Here is a 20,063-nt window from a genome sequence, read left to right as displayed (position 1 = left end):
TTTATCTTGATCTTTGTGAGGAGAGCTCAGATTACAGTTAGAGGAAGTTTACTGTGCTGTTCTTCTTTCAGAAAACTGACGTGTGTGTGTTTCCCATCAGCAGAGGATTGAGCTCCGCCTCCACCGACATCATCCTGCATCACGCTACTAAGCAACCCATGAGCACCATCTGTCGTCACGGCAACCGCCTCACCCTCAGACATCTGGAGATCTCCATCAATCCTCCGTCTCATTCATTATTCTCTATTATAATCAAACACTACAGGGTAAAGGATTAACTGATAGATATCATTTTCAGATTAAGAATTAAGAGTATTTTATCTTTCTGAAATGTTCTGTTTGAATATGCAAATGAAGCATTAATTAAATATGCATTTAATTTACCATACATCTGATCACTGTATAAAGTCAGGTGCATAATTCTTGTCTGGTTTGGTTGATGACAAAGGATTTTCCAGAGGGGGTTTTTGAATTTCTCTTTTTATCAGAAAACAAACAAACACAAATTTTAGGAGTGAAATGTTATATAAATCAGAGAGGAATACACCTGTAAAGAGAAAAAACCCTTTGATTGAAATCTTCAGACTTTAATAGATAAAGTGTGATCAAATGAACACTTAAATGTGTGTTTTGGATGGTTTCTTTCCTCTAGTCTGAAAGAACAGACATCTTATGGAAGCAAAACAGAGCAAAGTCTCCAGAACTGGAGCAGAGCTTATAAAGGAACACAGAAGATGAGTTTATTGGCGTATTGATTATGATCTGCTCAGCAGTGGTTGGTTACAGTGAATATACCTGAGTGATCGTGACACGAACATGACGAGGAGCACAGACACAGATCTCCATCACAGTGAGCCGGTCTTCCTCCATCACCACAGAACCAGGAGCACAGCACACACAGGTCACCAGGAGTCAGAGGTCAAAGGACAGGGTCCGGTCAGGTTTCATACGGGTGACTCAGTCCTGATTTACACGAGGATTGTCTGAGAACGTCACGTGAGTTGATTCCAGCTGAAGAAATGCTGGGAATGTTCTGCGTTCTTCTGTCTTCTTTCTTTTCATGAGCGCTCGAAGCTAATGTGCTATGGCTGCGTTCCATAACTATAAAACATACACACAGCACTGGCCAGAATAATTAAACACCAGTATCTCCAGCAGCTAAAAGGGATTTGAAGTCAGTTATTTGTATCTTTTACTGTAGTGTGTCAGAAGGAAATATCAGTGTTTTACATTAATAGTAATAATCCAGTGAGATGTTTGAGATCTGATCTGATCATCATCAGTCTGTCTGGAGTGACATGAAGAAACAGAACAAACTGAGACTAAATCCAGAAGAACTGTGTCTCCTGAGAAAAGCTCCTGAGAAACTCTGCTCAAGAGCACCGAGGACAAAAGCTGCTTTAAACACAAAGCATGCTCACAACAAATGTTGATTTAGTTTAGTTCATAGAAGTTAATTGATCAAGAAAATCTATTTATGGCATTATTTTTGGCAGCATCCTCATTTTACAGCATTTTTACACAAGTGCCTAAATCCTTTAACAGTTCTGTAGCTTTGTAGGAGGTTTCTTGAAGCGTCTCGGAGACACAGTTCTTCTGGATTTAGTCTCAGTTTGTTCTGTTTCTTCATGTTATTCCAGACAGACTGATGATGATCAGATCAGATCTCTAAAATCACTGGATTACTACAATTAATGGCAAACACTGATATTTCCTTCTGACACACTACAGCAAACGATAGAAATAACTGACTTCAAACCCCTTTTAGCTGCTGGAGATACTAGTGTTTGATCATTCTGGCCAGCACTGAACACCAAATAAAATCTTATAATTCTTTAAAATAAGGCTGTAACTGAATAACCCGAGCTACTAAAACAAAACGAAACAAACGAGAAACACAAAGACCTGAAAGAGTTAAAGGACAACATTCACGTTGGCACAGTGATGACTGCTGTGTGTTTCTAATGTTTATATTTTCATCATCTCTCAGTCCTGCTTCCCCTGGGCTCTGCTCCAGCGCCGGTGACAGGCCAGCTCCATCAGCTCCACGCCGCCCGTGACCCGCAGCTGACCCAGGAAGAAGACGACCATCAGCAGGAAGTAGAGCCGGAGAGGGGTGGAGAGCCACAGGCCGGCGCAGGAGAGCGTGATGAAGCCGCTCCAGTACAGCAGCGAGGCAGCTTTGATCAGAGCCACTCTCCTCTCGCTCTTGCAGGGCGGCACGCGGGCCTCGGGCTCCTGGAAGCGGCGTGGCTCGGAGCGGTAGAAGTCCTTCAGACGCTGCTCTTTCTCCCGCCAGCGCTCCTGACACCAGCGCTGCAGCAGCTCCGTGCTCGAGGGCAGACACGCCGCGGAGTACCGCCGCACATGGAAGTGGATCTCACGCGGAAACAGACCCAGAACCAGGTGCCGCTCCGTCTGAGGGATGTTCTGCGGATACGCCACCGTGATATCATGCACCGCGTCCAGGTTATCACCTGCGCACAGAAATAACAATCACTAGCCACAGGCCACAAAACACTCACTGATCTCACGCATCTGACAGATGACCACGACTCTACCAGCCGAAAGACTTCAACTGGAAGACTTTTAATACAGCGCGCTTATAATAAACAGAATCTTATCCACTGGTCTGCACACTAATTTAATCATTATGGCCAAATGTATCAATATAGTTATAGTTATTATCATTATATTTTAAGTTATTTTCATCATACACTACCAGTTAAAAGGTTTTGAACAGTAAGATTCTTGATGTTTTCAAAGAAGTCTCTTCTGATCACCAAGCCTGCATTTATTTGATCCAAAGTGCAGCAAAAGCAGTACAATTTTGAAATATTTTTACTATTTATAATAACTGCTTTTGATTTGAATATGTTTTAAAATGTAATTTATTAATGTTATTTCAAAGCTGCAGTCACATGATCCTTCAGAAATCATTCTAATATTCTGATTTAATGCTCAAAAACTTTTATTATTATTATTATTATGTTGAAAACAGCTAAATAGAATTTTTTCAGGTTTCTTTGATGAATAGAAAGTTCAGAAGAACAGTATTTGTCTGAAATAGAAATCTTTTGTAACATGCCTTTATCATCACTTTTGATCAATTTAAAGCATCCTTGCTAAATAAAAGTATTAATTTCTATCATTTCTTTCCCAAATTAATTTGACTGATTCCAGGCTTTTGAATGGTGTAGTGTATAATGTTACAGAAGCTTTTTATTTCAGATCAATGCTGATCTTTGGATCTTTCTATTCATCAGAGAATCCTGAAAAATGATTTAAATATTGATAATCATATTTTTTATTAATTTATTTTTTTCTTGAGCAGTAAATCAGTATATTATTATGATTTCTGAAGATCATGTGACACTGAAGACCGGAGTAATGATGCTGAAAATACAGCTGCAGATCACAGAAATACATTACAGATTAACACATATTCACATAGAAAACAGATATTTTAAATAGTAAAAATATTTCAAAATGTTACTGTTTTTGCTGTATTTTGGATCAAATAAATACAGGCTTGGTGAGCAGAAGAGACTTCTTTAAAAGTATGAAAAATCTTACTGTTCCAAAACTTTTGACTGGTCGTGTATACTGCATTCCAGGCTTAGACTTTATCAGTTCATGCATTCCCTGGGAATCGAACCCGTGACCCAGGTGTTGCAAGCGTTATACTCTACTCTATGAGCCTGACATTCTACACACTTTAACTGGTTTAGGGGTTGAGCTCGTTTGTGAGCTCTGACAAACATCTACGCTGGATTCATCGCTCTCTAATTCGATCCTCTGAACTACTGATGCACTGATGACCTCTGACCTTTCCGCAGCGTGTCAACGATGAAGGTGAAGCCGGTGGTGCGAGGATGAAGAACGAACTCATACTTGGGAAAACCGTTTTTCTCAGCGAACTCGTCGCTCCTGGCACGAGTGTTTTCTGCACAGAGACATCGAGGAAAACAGAAATCAGATGCAGATTTCACACAAACCTTATAATAAAGAGACACTCGTGAGAGCGTCTGAGAGATCGGACGAGATCAAACCGTTAATGGGATTGGGGTCAAACTAATGATGTGAGATCAGCAGATGTCCGTCTGACCCGGATCTCTCAGGGCTTTATCAGTGAGATCATCTAAGTGTACTCAACTGTGCTATTGTGAGACACCATGAATATGAACTAAAATGTGCTTTTAACACTCTATCTCTGTATTTAAAATGTATTTAGTCAGCACTTCTAGTACACTTAAGCACACTAGTGAATGAAAGATGTTCAAGTGTTTATAGAAGTGTACTTTTTTGTCAGCTGGGAGTGCGAGATGCTCAGAAATCATCATTTACTCACCCTACTGCCATCCCAAACTTTTGTAATATTCTCTCATCATTTCATCATCGTTTATCAGTCAAAAACTGCTAAGGAGTTATAATGTTTTAAAATGTGATTTTTCAGTATTATTTATTTTATTATTTCATTTTCATGGGTTAAATAGAACATTTGTTTACAAGAAGCTTTCCTGCTCAAACTTGATTTCTAAAACTGACTGAACTGAATGTAACCCTTCGTCTGTGAAAAATACATACAGAGACCATAACGTCCCAAACACATAACACAGTGACCGGTGAGAATAGACTTGGTGAAAGTCACAGGTGATTTATTTTTTTTATAAAATGTAGATCACTATCTTCTCAGCTGTTTAAAGATTAAGGCAATTATCAAAGTTCGATAAACTGTTGTTTAATTTTCCAATAAAAGATGATCATTTTTTTTACATGATTTGTTACATTAATGACCTCTTAGCAGATTTTGACTCTTACACATGAACACATTCATGAGCGTCGGAAGCAGAATAAATGTGGGTGGGTCGTCCCCCAGAAGAAAATTACTGGCGTATATGACATTTTCTGTAGTCTGGTGCCTTTTGATTAAAGGTGCCATAGAATGCATTGATACAGTATTTTAAATTGTTCTCTGATATCTACACAGAAGGTATGTGGCTTAAGTAAGGGCAAAAAATCTCCAGAAACGATTTTACATGTCCATTTACAACCCTAGGATTTCTCCCTAGAATGAAACGGTCTGTTATTGGCTTATTTGGCAGGGTCATGAATAATAATGAGCTCTGCTCTGATTGGCTGTTTCACAGTACGGCTCATCAGCACAGGGAGGAAAATATATATTTAAATACTTTCTCTCGCAGTTATATCGTCGGGTAATTATACTGTATATAAAACGTGGGCATCAGGGAGCCGTTATTAATATGCGAGGCATTGAAACTGCTTTTGAACGATCCATCGATCGCGTTATAGTTCACTTTCAAGAGACGCGATCACACAAACTATGTTTACATTATGGAGCAACAGTACTTACCACACATTTCACAAGATCAGATGCTTGTCAGTGGTGCTCAGGATCTGTAAGTCATTCGCCATCATCCTCATCTCTCCTTACTGAGACTGAAATCTTATGTACTGTAACAGGCTACCGCTAGCAAGGAGCTAACCATGTCCCTTTAGTGGCTCGCGTTATTTGCTTTCTGTGCCTTTCTGAATACAGACACCAACCCATCCCTGCACTTCACACCCCCTGCACGGCCTGGAACATAACATTTATTGTGTTATTTCCGCTGTTGTCCGCGCTTGTTTATCTACAATACCTGCAGAGCTTCTGATGGTTCGGCCGGCTTAGAACAAGGGCGGGTTTATGCAAATGTTGGGGGCGTAGTGATCCTGACTGTTGCGTCACAGTCGGTGTTATGTTCTGATTCGCCTGTTTTTCAGTGCTCTTTTTTAATCACGAGATTTACATATGAAGGAGAAAACTATGGTGTTTGAGGCTCACTGTATGTCATTTCCATGTACAGAACTGTTATTATTTAAATATGCCAGGGTAAAGACAGTTTTTCATTCTATGGCACCTTTAAAGGAGTATTGTGACGAGTCTCCTGCTCTTCCTGCTGTTGCCGGCTGGTGGCGGTGCTAGGAGACTCATCAAGAGAACGAGCTCCACCTGTTCTTCCCTCTATAAAAACCTTGGCCTTGTTGGTGGTGTTGTGGTTGCTTGTTTGTAAATATATCATAACTTAATTTTTGATTAGTAATATGCATTGCTAAGAACTTCATTTGAACAACTTTAAAGGAGATTTTCTCAATATTTAGATTTTTTTGCTCCCTCAGATTCCAGATATTCTAATAGTTGTATCTCAGACAAATATTGTCCAATTTAAAAAAAAAAAAGACCCTTATAACTGGTTTTGTGGTCCAGGTTCACAAATATCTTCACTTGTGTTTTGAAGATGACTGAAGGGCTAAGGGTCGATTTCTGGTCTCAGCTGGTGTTATGATGCTGAGTGAGGTCAGTGGTGCTGGGTGTGGTCAGCGGTGCTGGTGCTGGGTGTGGGCAGTGGTGCTGGTGCTGGGTGTGGGCAGTGGTGCTGGTGCTGGGTGTGGTCAGTGGTGCTGGGTGTGGTCAGTGGTGCTGGGTGTGGTCAGTGGTGCTGGGTGTGCTCAGGGGTGCTGGTGCTGGGTGTGGTCAGTGGTGCTGGGTGTGCTCAGGGGTGCTGGTGCTGGGTGTGGTCAGTGGTGCTGGGTGTGGGCAGTGGTGCTGGGTGTGGTCAGTGGTGCTGGTGCTGGGTGTGGTCAGTGGTGCTGGGTGTGGTCAGTGGTGCTGGTGCTGGGTGTGGGCAGTGGTGCTGGGTGTGGTCAGTGGTGCTGGGTGTGCTGGTGCTGGGTGTGGTCAGTGGTGCTGGGTGTGGTCAGTGGTGCTGGTGCGGTCAGCGGTGCTGGGTGTGGTCAGCGGTGCTGGTGCTGGGTGTGCTCAGTGGTGCTGGGTGTGGTCAGTGGTGCTGGTGCTGGGTGTGGTCAGTGGTGCTGGGTGCGGTCAGCGGTGCTGGTGCTGGGTGTGGTCAGTGGTGCTGGTGCTGGGTGTGCTCAGCGGTGCTGGGTGTGGTCAGTGGTGCTGGTGCTGGGTGTGGTCAGTGGTGCTGGGTGTGGTCAGTGGTGCTGGTGCTGGGTGTGGTCAGTGGTGCTGGGTGTGGTCAGTGGTGCTGGTGCTGGGTGTGGGCAGTGGTGCTGGGTGTGGTCAGTGGTGCTGGGTGTGCTCAGGGGTGCTGGTGCTGGGTGTGGTCAGTGGTGCTGGGTGTGGTCAGTGGTGCTGGTGCGGTCAGCGGTGCTGGTGCTGGGTGTGGTCAGCGGTGCTGGTGCTGGGTGTGGTCAGCGGTGCTGGTGCTGGGTGTGCTCAGTGGTGCTGGGTGTGGTCAGTGGTGCTGGTGCTGGGTGTGGTCAGTGGTGCTGGGTGCGGTCAGCGGTGCTGGTGCTGGGTGTGGTCAGTGGTGCTGGTGCTGGGTGTGCTCAGCGGTGCTGGGTGTGGTCAGTGGTGCTGGTGCTGGGTGTGGTCAGTGGTGCTGGGTGTGGTCAGCGGTGCTGGGTGTGGTCAGCGGTGCTGGTGCTGGGTGTGGTCAGTGGTGCTGGTGCTGGGTGTGGTCAGTGGTGCTGGGTGTGGTCAGTGGTGCTGGGTGTGGTCAGTGGTGCTGGGTGTGCTCAGGGGTGCTGGTGCTGGGTGTGGTCAGTGGTGCTGGGTGTGGTCAGTGGTGCTGGTGTGGTCAGCGGTGCTGGTGCTGGGTGTGCTCAGTGGTGCTGGTGCTGGGTGTGCTCAGCGGTGCTGGGTGTGGTCAGTGGTGCTGGGTGTGGTCAGTGGTGCTGGTGCTGGGTGTGGGCAGTGGTGCTGGGTGTGGTCAGTGGTGCTGGTGCTGGGTGTGGTCAGTGGTGCTGGGTGTGGTCAGTGGTGCTGGTGCTGGGTGTGCTCAGGGGTGCTGGTGCTGGGTGTGGTCAGTGGTGCTGGGTGTGGTCAGTCGTGAGGTGTGTCTCACCGGTGAGGTCGGTGCCCTCAGGGAACAGCAGCAGCTGCAGTGGCTCCTTGATGTGGCAGAAGTACTGCAGCATGTTGGCCATGTGAGCACGGTCTTCCTCCCAGTGCCGCCGGATGAAGATGAAAGAGGCCACCTGCATGGCCCAGCCTGCGCACAGAACCAGACACACCCGTCATGCTTTCCCCGGTTCTGTTCTATTGTTAATGAGTGTATGGACTCACCGAAGCCGGGCACGGCCTTGAGCGCCGATTTGAGGCAGACCTTCTCCAGACGCAGGTAGCTGCAGCGCAGCAGACAGCACCACAGGAACATCCAGTCCAGACGCGTACGGTGGTTCATGATGATGACGCTGCGCTCGCCCGGAACAAAGCCGTCGCCCGTGATCACCACCTTCACCCCGAACACCAGCTCCAGCAGCGCCTGCACACACACACACACACACACACGCGCTGATCCAATGCTAACAACGCACAAATAACACATGCATTACTAACAACAAAACAAAGCTAAACACTTAAAGGGTTAGTTCAGCCAAAAATGAAAATTCTGTCATTAATTACTCTCCCTCGTGTTTAACTTTGATTAAATAAAAGTAAACCTGGCCTCACTTCATTAAAAATCTACTCATAAGAATCAACAAAAACAAAGTTCTAAAGGAGTTTCAACCATTACAGTCCATCAAAATATGCTTCAGATCACTGTTAATTTAGAAATACTAGTCACACTAGAATACTAGTTTTCATTAATATTTTGAATTAGTTTTTAAAAGTTTAGTAATTTTGTTGCATGTTTGTCATCTTCATTTATTTTAAAAAACATGTCTATTAATTTTTATAATATTTTAATTATACTAAATAAAAAATGTTAAATATTACCTTGGCAACTAGATTTATTAATTAATTTTATTTAGGGCCGGGACTTTAACGCGTTAATTTAGATGAATTAATTACACAAAAATAACGGGTAAAAATTTTTTACGCATTTTAATCGCACTTATTTTTGCACCGCGGAACGTCACTGGATGAGTTTCGGCAGACCGATTATACTGGAGCACCTACTAGCGTTCAGACAAAAACAAACCACAGTGAACATGGACAAAGAAGCCCTGTGGATGGGAAATTTAAAAATCCATATAAAAAAACTTACTTCTCACTGTTCTCAGGTCAAATATTTATATGCGATTAAAATGCGATTAATTTCGATTAATTAATTACAAAGCCTCTAATTAATTAGATTATTTTTTTTAATCGAGTCCTGGCCCTAATTTTATTATTACTATTTATTTCAATTAAGGTTTATTTTATTTCAACTTCTAAGCAACTAAAGTTATTAATGTTTTTAGTTTCAGTTTCAGAGATTCTGGCTGAGAAGCGTTTGTGAATCCTGCTCTGGACGGTTAATAGTGAAGCTCAAGCCGTATCCCATGATGCCGAGCAGCGTACCACTGGTAGGGTGAACCAGGTGGCCACGATGCGGTCAGTGAGCCAGCGGTACCAGGCCGGCGAGAGCAGCATGAGCGGCAGAACCGGACCCAGCATGAACACGCTGCCGAAGAAACTGCCCAGAAACAGAGTGAGGAGGAAACACAGGCCTCTGACAGACAGCATCTCCCCGCCCTGAAACACACAGAACACACTCGTCATCAGAGGAACCACACACCCACACACACACACACACACACGTCATCAGAGCACACACACACACTCGTCATCAGAGCACACACACACTCGTCATCAAATCACACACACACACACACACAGACACTCATCATCAGAGCACACACACACTCGTCATCAAATCACACACACACACACACACACACACACAGACACTCGTCATCAGAGCACACACACACTCGTCATCAGAGCACACACACTCGTCATTAGAGCACACACACACTCGTCATCAGAGCACACACACACTCGTCATCAGAGCACACACACACTCGTCATCAGAGCACACACACACTCGTCATCAGAGCACACACACACTCGTCATCAGAGCACACACACTCGTCATCAGAGCACACACACACACACTCGTCAGAGCACACACACACACTCGTCATCAGAGCAACCACACACACACACACACTCGTCATCAGAGCACATGCACACTCGTCATCAGAGCAACCACACACACACACACACTCGTCATCAGAGCACACACACACTCGTCATCAGAGCGCATGCACACACGTACACTCGTCATAAAATCACACACACACACTCGTCATCAGAGCACGCACACACTCGTCATCAGAGCACACACACACACTCGTCATCAGAGCAATCACACACACACACACACTCGTCATCAGAGCAATCACACACACACACACACACTTGTCATCAGAGCAATCACACACACACACACTCGTCATCAGAGCAATCACACACACACACACTCGTCATCAGAGCAATCACACACACACACACACACACTCGTCATCAGAGCAATCACACACACACTCGTCATCAGAGCAATCACACACACACACACACACACACTCGTCATCAGAGCAATCACACACACACTCGTCATCAGAGCAATCACACACACACACACACACACACACACGTCATCAGAGCAATCACACACACACACACACACACACACACACTCGTCATCAGAGCAATCACACACACACACACACACACACACTCGTCATCAGAGCAATCACACACACACACACACACTCGTCATCAGAGCAATCACACACACACACACACACACACACACACTCGTCATCAGAGCAATCACACACACACTCGTCATCAGAGCAATCACACACACACTCGTCATCAGAGCAATCACACACACACTCGTCATCAGAGCAATCACACACACACACACACACACTCGTCATCAGAGCAATCACACACACACTCATCATCAGAGCAATCACACACGCACACACACTCGTCATCAGAGCAATCACACACACACTCATCATCAGAGCAATCACACACACACACACACTCGTCATCAGAGCAATCAAACACACACACACACTCGTCATCAGAGCAATCACACACACACTCATCATCAGAGCAATCACACACGCACACACACTCGTCATCAGAGCAATCAAACACACACACACACTAGCCTCAATCATGATAAAAACAAATATTAAAATATTATATTATATTAAGATATTATAAACATTAATATAATGTAAAGCTGTTTTTGAATCATGTGTAATGAGAAAAGCGCTATATAAATACTAGGGCCGTGACTTTAACGCGTTAATTTAGATTAATTAATTACACAAAAATAACGCGTTAAATTTTTTTAACGAATTTTAATCGCACTTATTTTTGCACCGCGGAACGTTTCTCACTGGATGAGTTTCGGCAGACCGATTATCCTGGAGCACCTACTAGCGTTCTGTTTCTCAATTCCAAGAACGCAAAGAACGGACTTGTGTTCTCGTGGAGACCGGTCTTGCCAAGCTTCCTTGGAAGAACGAACTCGGAAGGACGCGAGAACACAGAACGCACACTTATGAGAACTGAGATGTGCTGCGTTCCTGCTTAACTGACCGCATAGTCTCAGCATAAGAAACGGCCAATGAACAATAAATATTACAAAATGTCATAACTTATTAAAACATTTCATACTATTATAGATATTACTTTCATATAATTGTATTGTTTTATTTTACAGCGTTATATGTTTTACTGTTAAGATTAATTTTAATATGCCAATAAAAATGCAGACTTTCTCCGGGTCTTATAACTTTATTAAAATTAACCAAAACAAAACGATAAATGTTTACTTTCAACTTGAAGAGCCGTATTTGTGAGAGCGACTTTAAAGCTTACAGGCTTCCGTACACCGGCCACCCACAGCGTCTTCTGGGATTTCTAACGGCTCGATTCTCTCAAGTCTGCACTCGATGCATCCTCAATTTCAAGAACATATCCGGGCACTTTCATGCATCCTCTATACTTGCGTTCTTGAGAATTGGAACTGAACTTCGACGGTTAATGATGACGTAGAACGAGAACACAAGGACGCAAGATCGCTGAAGAACGCATATTGAGAAACAGCCAAAAACAAACCACAGTGAACATGGACAAAGAAGCTGATCAGACCGCTTTGGTTGGCCCTGTGGATGGCAAATTTAAAAATCCATATAAAAAAAAACTTACTTCTCACTGTTCTCAGGTCAAATATTTATATGCGATTAAAATGCGATTAATTTCGATTAATTAATTACAAAGCCTCTAATTAATTAGATTAATTTTTTTAATCGAGTCCCGGCCCTAATAAATACATTTGACTCGAGTGTTCAGGATTTCTGAGTGGAGTTCACATATGTATTGTTTACATTCTGAATATGAACAAACAGAAGATGAGGCTTGATTTCCAGCTGATTGTTGACGGGACTAGTTAGTTAAATGTTAATGTGAGGACCGAACAAGAGGAGAAAGGACGATGGGAACAAGACTTTGACCCGGTCCGTGTGCCTCCGAACACGTTTCACATGAACTCGCTCTCATCTCTTTTTCCACAGCATCGTGAAACAGCAGTTAATTAGTTTCTCATGCGGTCTCTGTGATTAATGATTGGACCAATGAAGGTATTATCATCTCCTCACTATCTGTGTGACCAGCCTTTGTGTTAACCGCTATAACTTCACCCGTTCAGAACATTAACCGTTGTGCGTTCCCGTCATGTACTGCACTAAACACTGAACTCAGTGACTCCACACAATCTGCTGGAGAGCTGATGTACAGAACTAACTGATGATAAGGTGAACAGTAATCGGATAGAGGTAATTATAATGACTGATTCCTGACAGTTTATTACGGTGAAGCTGCTTTGAATTAGTCTGTACACTCTTAAAAATAAATGCCATAGAAGAACCTTTTTGTCTAAATGGTTCCATAAAGAACCTCTATTTCACAAAAGCTTCTTTGTGGCGTAAGAAGGTTCTTCAGATTATAAAATGGTAAGAAAGAGATGGTTCTTTAAAGAACCTTTGACTGAATGGTTCTTCTATGGCATCGCTGTGAAGTCTTTATTTTTAAGAGTGTACTATATAAAGCACTGAGAGGTGTGTGCATTAGCTGAAGGAGCTTAACACATTTATACCTGAAGAGACTCTGAACTATTAGAAGGCAACATGCGTCTTTGTATCTACCCGTTCAATCGTGATTCTTCAGATATCAAACCCTAAATATCCCATATGAGATGGAAATCATTTCAAAAGGCCAAACGACAGGTAGAATTATTGAGTTATACTGTATAACACCAGCAACAGATAAACAAACCCAACGAAGCCAGAGTCAGAGCAGGAACGTTTGACAGGGGGCGGAGCCTCACGTCTGACTGACATCTGTCAATCAATCACAACACACTGCGTGCAGCTCCCTCGTGAAAAAGAAATGAGAACTTTACACTTTAAACAAATATGCTTTAGTGTGAACTGAATGTAATGTTTTCCGACACTTGAATGAAAATCTGTTATAGTTTAAATTAATATTCAACGCAATTAGTTAAGACTTAAGAGTGTTTTTTAGACCCACTTAAGTAGGCCTTCAGTACATCTTTATATGTAATTTAATAATTATTTCTGTTGTCTTTGAAATATGGTTAAAGTACTGCTGAACACTCAAAAATAAGATACAACAGCTGTCCATTTAAAAGGCACTTATGTATCTTCTAGGTAAGAATATGTATATTTCAGGTACTAATATGCACTTTTAAGGTACTAAAATGCATCGTTTAACAAGGTACAAATGTGTGACTTTTGAAAGAACACCATCCCAGGGACAGCTTTTGTACCTCTTTTCTGAGAGTGACAGATGAAATATGACAGCTGCAATCACAGTTTATCACAGTCTGAATGAGAAATAAAGCATCCTGACTTCAGAGGAACACGTGCAGTTTTGGTTTGAATGAAAAACACTGGATGAAACACTAACAGCAGCAGATGAAGCGAGATGAAGAGTTATGACGAGTTATGGAGGGTTATGACGCGTTACGGAGCATTATGGAGCGTTATGGAGCATTATGGAGCGTTATGGAGCATTATGGAGCGTAATGGAGCGTTATGGAGCATTATGGAGCGTTATGGAGCATTATGGAGCGTTATGGAGCATTATGGAGCGTAATGGAGCGTTATGGAGCATTATGGAGCGTTATGCAGCATTATGGAGCATTATGGAGCGTTATGGAGCATTATGGAGCGTTATGGAGCGTTATGGAGCGTTATGGAGCGTTATGGAGCATTATGGAGTGTTATGGAGCGTTATGGAGCATTATGGAGCGTTATGGAGGGTTATGGAGCATTATGAAGTGTTATGGAGCGTTATGGAGTATTATAGAGTGTTATGGAGCGTTATGGAGGGTTATGGAGCATTATGGAGCGTTATGGAGCGTTATGGAGCGTTATGGAGCATTATGGAGTATTATGGAGCGTTATGGAGGATTATGGAGCGTTATGGAGTATTATGGAGCGTTATGGAGCGTTATGGAGCATTTTGGAGTGTTATGGAGCGTTATGGAGGATTATGGAGCGTTATGGAGTATTATGGAGCGTTATGGAGGATTATGGAGCGTTATGGAGCGTTATGGAGTATTATGGAGCGTTATGGAGTGTTATGGAGCGTTATGGAGCATTTTGGAGTGTTATGGAGCGTTATGGAGTATTATGGAGCATTATGGAGTATTATGGAGCGTTATGGAGGATTATGGAGCGTTATGGAGCGTTATGGAGTATTATGGAGCGTTATGGAGTGTTATGGAGCGTTATGGAGTATTTTGGAGTGTTATGGAGCGTTATGGAGTATTATAGAGTGTTATGGAGCGTTATGGAGGGTTATGGAGCATTATGGAGTGTTATGGAGCGTTATGGAGCATTATGGAATATTATGGAGCGTTATGGAGCGTATTATGGAGTGTATTATGGAGCGTTATGGAGTATTATGGAGCGTTATGGAGTATTATGGAGCGTTATGGAGCGTTATGGAGTGTTATGGAGCGTTATGGAGTATTATAGAGTGTTATGGAGCGTTATGGAGGGTTATGGAGCATTATGGAGCGTTATGGAGCATTATGGAGTATTATGGAGCGTTATGGAGGATTATGGAGCGTTATGGAGTATTATGGAGCGTTATGAGTGTAATGGAGCGTTATGGACCATTATGGAGCGTTATGGAGCATTATGGAGCGTTATGGACCATTATGGAGCATTATGGAGCATTATGGAGCGTTATGTAGCGTTATGGAGCATTATGGAGCGTTATGGAGTATTATGGAGCGTTATGGAGTATTATGGAGCATTATGGAGCAGTTATGGAGTATTATGGAGCATATATGGAGTGTTATGGAGCATTATGAGTGTAATGGAGCGTTATGGAGCATTATGGAGCGTTATGGAGCATTATGGAGCGTTATGTAGCGTTATGGAGCATTATGGAGCGTTATGGAGTATTATGGAGCATTATGGAGCAGTTATGGAGTATTATGGAGCATATATGGAGTGTTATGGAGCATTATGGAGTGTTATGGAGAATTATGGAGCATTATGGAGCAGTTATGGAGTATTATGGAGCATATATGGAGTGTATTATGGAAGAATGTTTAACATCTGTATTTCTGAGAATGTTTAACATCTGTATTTATTTGATTGTTTTACAGTTGTTTTGTTTTCTTTTCTTTCTCTGCAAGCACTTTATTTTCATTGATATTAAGCAGATGTAATATTTTGTTCAGATCAAATGTTATGATATTGTATGTCACAATTATAAACTTAAACTGTGAAACTTTAAAGTAAAGTCTATAAATATATATTTTTATCTTTTTATAAAATACATTTTATACATACATTTAAGTAAAGGATCATGCAAGCACTTGAATATTTGCCCCTATTCTCGTACTCAGTAATGTTGAATGTTACAGGGACTGATTATTACTAATACAGATCCCAGTGTGTTCTGGTTAAACTATTTTTACTCATTTATTTTTTGCTAAGGTTTGCATATGGTGGTGTGATCTTAATGACACCTTAACTAAAAAATATATATCCTATTCCTAAAATAAGAAATATCCCAATATATCGCCTTGCTTACAGTATCACAATATATCGCATCACAACCCCTGTATCGTGAGACGTATCGTATCGCCAGATTCTTGCCAATACACAGCCCTAATGCAAAGTTGCAAACCAAGCAAAACATCAGACAACAAACATCACAACTCATAGGCTACAGTGAAGAGATTTGATTTAAAAATATGTAATGTTGGTGCAGTTCTAATATGGATTGGTAATGTGTTCCAAAGTTTAGGTGTGGCTATGGCAAAAGCTCGATCACTTCTAGATTTTAATTTAGACTTTGGAACAGTCAACAAACTCTGGCTGGCAGACGTGGATGGAATATGGAGTATTATGGAGTATTATGGACTGTTATGGAGCATTATGGAGTGTATTATGGAGTATTATGGAGCGTTATGGAGCATTATGCAGCGTTATGGAGTATTATGGAGTGTATTATGGAGTATTATGGAGCATTATGGAGCGTTATGGAGTGTATTATGGAGTGTTATGGAGCGTTATAGAGCGTTATGGAGTGTATTATGGAGTATAATAGCTGGTTAGGATGCTCTCGATGGTGCCTCTGTAGAAGGTGCACATGATGGGGGTCGGGGCTCTGGCTCTTCTGAGTTTGCGGAGGAAGTAGAGACGCTGCTGTGCTTTCTTGGCCAGTGCTACAGTGTTTTTAGTCCAGGAGAGGTCCTCTGTGATGTGCACACCCAGGAACTTGGTGCTGCTCACTCTCTCCACAGTCGCACCGTTGATGGTCAGAGGGGCATGCTGAGTGTGTACTCTCCTGAAGTCAACAACAATCTCCTTCGTCTTCTCCACATTCAGAGAGAGATTGTTGTCACTGCACCACCCGGCCAGGCGGCTCACCTCGCTCCTGTAGTTTGTCTCATCTCTGTTGCTGATGAGACCCACCACAGTCGTGTAATCCTTAAACTTAATGATCAGGTTAGAGTTGTGTGACGGTGTGCAGTCGTGGGTCAGCAGAGTGAAGAGGAGGGGGCTCAGCACACATCCTTGGGGGGCCCCAGTGTTCAGTGTGATGGTGCTGGATGTGTTAGTGCCGACCCGTACTGCTTGAGGTCTCCCGGTCAGGAAGTCCAACAGCCAGTTGCACAGAGAGGTGTTGAGCCCCAGCTGGACCAGTTTGTGTGTGAGCTGTTGAGGGATGATTGTGTTGAATGCTGAACTGAAGTCTATGAACAGCATCCTGACATATGAGTCTTTTTTGTCCAGATGTGTGAGGGCTGGGTGGAGGGCAGTGGTGATGGCATCATCGGTCGAGCGGTTGGACCTATATGCAAACTGGAAGGGGTCAAGTGAGGGGGGGAGGACAGACTTGATGGAGTGTATTATGGAGTGTTATGGAGTGTATTATGGAGTGTATTATGGAGTGTTATGGAGCGTTATGGAGTGTATTATGGAGTGTTATGGAGTGTATTATGGTGTATTATGGAGTGTTATGGAGCGTTATGGAGTGTATTATGGAGTGTTATGGAGCGTTATGGAGTGTATTATGGAGTGTATTATGGAGTGTATTATGGAGTGTATTATGGAGTGTTATGGAGTGTATTATGGAGTGTTATGAAGCGTTATGGAGTGTATTATGGAGAGTATTATGGAGTGTATTAGGGGGTGTTATGGAGCGTTATGGAGCGTTATGGAGTGTATTATGGAGTGTATTATGGAGTGTTATGGAGCGTTATGGAGTGTATTATGGAGTGTTATGGAGTGTATTATGGTGTGTTATGGAGTGTATTATGGAGCGTTATGGAGTGTATTATGGAGTGTTATGGAGCGTTATGGAGTGTATTATGGAGAGTATTATGGAGTGTATTATGGAGCGTTATGGAGTGTATTATGGAGCGTTATGGAGTGTTATGGAGCGTTGTGGAGTGTATTATGGAGTGTCATGGAGTATTATGGAGTGTATCATGGTGTATTATGGAGTGTTATGGAGCGTTATGGAGCGTATTATGGAGAGTATTATGGAGTGTATTATGGAGTGTTATGGAGCGTTATGGAGTGTTATGGAGTGTATTATGGAGTGTATTATGGAGTGTTATGGAGTGTATTATGGAGTGTTATGGAGTGTATTATGGAGTGTATTATGGAGTGTTATGGAGCGTTATGGAGTGTATTATGGTGTGTTATGGAGTGTATTATGGAGTGTTATGGAGCGTATTATGGTGTGTTATGGAGTGTATTATGGAGTGTTATGGAGCGTATTATGGAGAGTATTATGGAGAGTATTATGGAGTGTATTATGGAGTGTATTATGGAGTGTTATGGAGCGTTATGGAGCGTTATGGAGCGTATTATGGAGAGTATTATGGAGTGTATTATGGAGTGTATTATGGAGTGTATTATGGAGTGTATTATGGAGCGTTATGGAGCGTATTATGGAGTGTATTATGGAGTGTATTATGGAGCGTTATGGAGCGTATTATGGAGAGTGTATTATGGAGTGTTATGGAGCGTATTATGGAGAGTATTATGGAGTGTTATGGAGCGTATTATGGAGAGTATTATGGAGTGTATTATGGAGTGTTATGGAGCGTTATGGAGAGTATTATGGAGAGTATTATGGAGTGTATTATGGAGTGTTATGGAGCGTTATGGAGCATTATGGAGGCCTATGGAGTGTTATGAAGCTGCACACTTGTTGATGAATGAATGAATCGTGTGCGAACAATGAATCGTAATACAGCAGTGTTCTTCTGTCACGATCATCAGAGCAGATAATAAAGCACAGAGATCAGGGTTCATCATGATGTGAATCTGCTGACAGTGTGTGTCGTTATTTACTCACTTCAGCGCTTTGTGTTCGCAGGACTGACTGTAAATATCAGCGACGACGACATCCGAGCATCTTCCGTCGAGTAACACCACCACAGCTATCTATCTCTTCTCCTCAGATCGAGCGCGACGCGAACGCGCTGTTTACATTGGAGTCCATCATTATCCTACCTCCACTTCTGAACTTCCGCCTCTGACGACACGACGCTCAACTGACCAATCACAGACAACTTGCGAACTGCAAAGCCCCGCCCCGTCATGCGCTCACCTGACCAATCACAGACAACTTCCGAACTGCGAAGCCCCGCCCCGTCAGGCGTCCACATGTTCATGGCGGTCCTGGTGAACTTGTAAAGACGCTAAAAGTGTATTTTTCATATAAATCTGTATATTTTATAATTGTTATGAAGTTAATAGAGAATAGAAATGTTATTATTCCTACATCTATTGATGAATTTACAGCACCCGTCTCACCCGCAGAGTCCTCCGCATTGCAGGTGATCCCACCCACCCGACTCACAGCTTCTTCAGTCTGCTGCCATCAGGGAGGAGACTGCGGAGTCTCCAGGCGAGGACCAGCAGACTGAAGGACAGCTTCATACATCAGGCTGTCAGGAAGCTGAACTCCCTCCCGTCCTTGCCCCCCCCCCCTCCCCTCTTTTACCCCATGCAACACTGGTGGTGGACGAGGAGACACCCCCCTTACTATGTAAAGCGCTTTGAGTGCCTTGAAAAGCGCTATATAAATGATTATTAAACAAATTATTATTATTATTATTATTATTAATTACACTGAACACTGATACTATGACCCCCCCCCCCCCCCCCCCCCCCCCTCACCAACTTAAAAACTGTGACCAGACTTGTGCAGCATTGGACTGATCACTACCTCATCCAGCATTGACTGCAAACTCTTCAGATAGTCTGATACAAGGACTGTTCTCCCTACTGATAAGCTCTTCTTGCACTACACATATATCTGCACAGTTTACTTTTATTTAACTGGTTTGCACTCTATCTATTCTGCCATGTGCCTTATGCCACTTTATCTATTTCTTTATTTTTCTACAATGTCCTCATCTGTATATCTGTATAGTTGTATGTACATATGTTTAAACTGTATTTATCTGTATTTGAACGTCTACTGTCAGTGTTTAATGTTAACTGTATGCACCAAGGGTCTATCTATCTATCTATCTATCTATCTATCTATCTATCTATCTATCTATCTATCTATCTATCTATCTATCTATCTATCTATCTATCTATCTATCTATCTATTTATCTATCTATCTATCTATCTATCTATCTATCTATCTATCTATCTACCTACC

At 42.8% G+C, this 20,063-nt stretch overlaps 1 protein-coding gene across 6 annotated transcripts; it reads right to left on the bottom strand.

The window, feature by feature from the left end:
* Positions 1-461: 461 nt before the first annotated feature.
* Positions 462-18,930, bottom strand: LOC306882748 (lysocardiolipin acyltransferase 1-like). Of its 6 annotated transcripts, none has more exons than XR_013785283.1 (7): positions 18,743-18,930; positions 9,314-9,487; positions 8,093-8,291; positions 7,872-8,018; positions 3,830-3,946; positions 1,647-2,477; positions 463-1,337 (listed from the first exon to the last, which is right to left on the bottom strand). XR_013785283.1 is itself a non-coding variant. In XM_079437603.1 (6 exons), the coding sequence occupies exons 2-6, from the start codon at positions 9,476-9,478 to the stop codon at positions 1,987-1,989; spliced, it is 1,119 nt and encodes a 372-aa protein (XP_079293729.1). In that variant the 5' UTR covers positions 9,479-9,487; positions 18,743-18,930; the 3' UTR covers positions 462-1,986. The 6 variants fall into 6 exon arrangements, 1 of the variants encoding a protein (XP_079293729.1); XR_013785284.1 differs by having other exon boundaries at positions 470-1,269; positions 1,723-2,477; XR_013785286.1 differs by having other exon boundaries at positions 470-1,158; positions 1,808-2,477; positions 18,743-18,927.
* Positions 18,931-20,063: the final 1,133 nt, after the last annotated feature.

Source organism: Barbus barbus, assembly GCF_936440315.1.
Source record: "Barbus barbus genome assembly, chromosome: 16".
NCBI lineage: Eukaryota > Metazoa > Chordata > Actinopteri > Cypriniformes > Cyprinidae > Barbus > Barbus barbus.
This window is presented reverse-complemented; position numbering and strand designations above follow the sequence as displayed.

Excerpts from the sequence above, each read along its gene's own strand:
- LOC306882748 (XM_079437603.1), bottom strand. The coding sequence starts at position 9,478 with ATGCTGTCTGTCAGAGGCCTGTGTTTCCTCCTCACTCTGTTTCTGGGC. Across the intron at positions 8,019-8,092 it reads CAAGGCCGTGCCCGGCTTCG|GCTGGGCCATGCAGGTGGCC; the intron begins GTGAGTCCATAC and ends TTCTGTGCGCAG. Across the intron at positions 2,478-3,829 it reads CGTTGACACGCTGCGGAAAG|GTGATAACCTGGACGCGGTG; the intron begins GTCAGAGGTCAT and ends TTCTGTGCGCAG.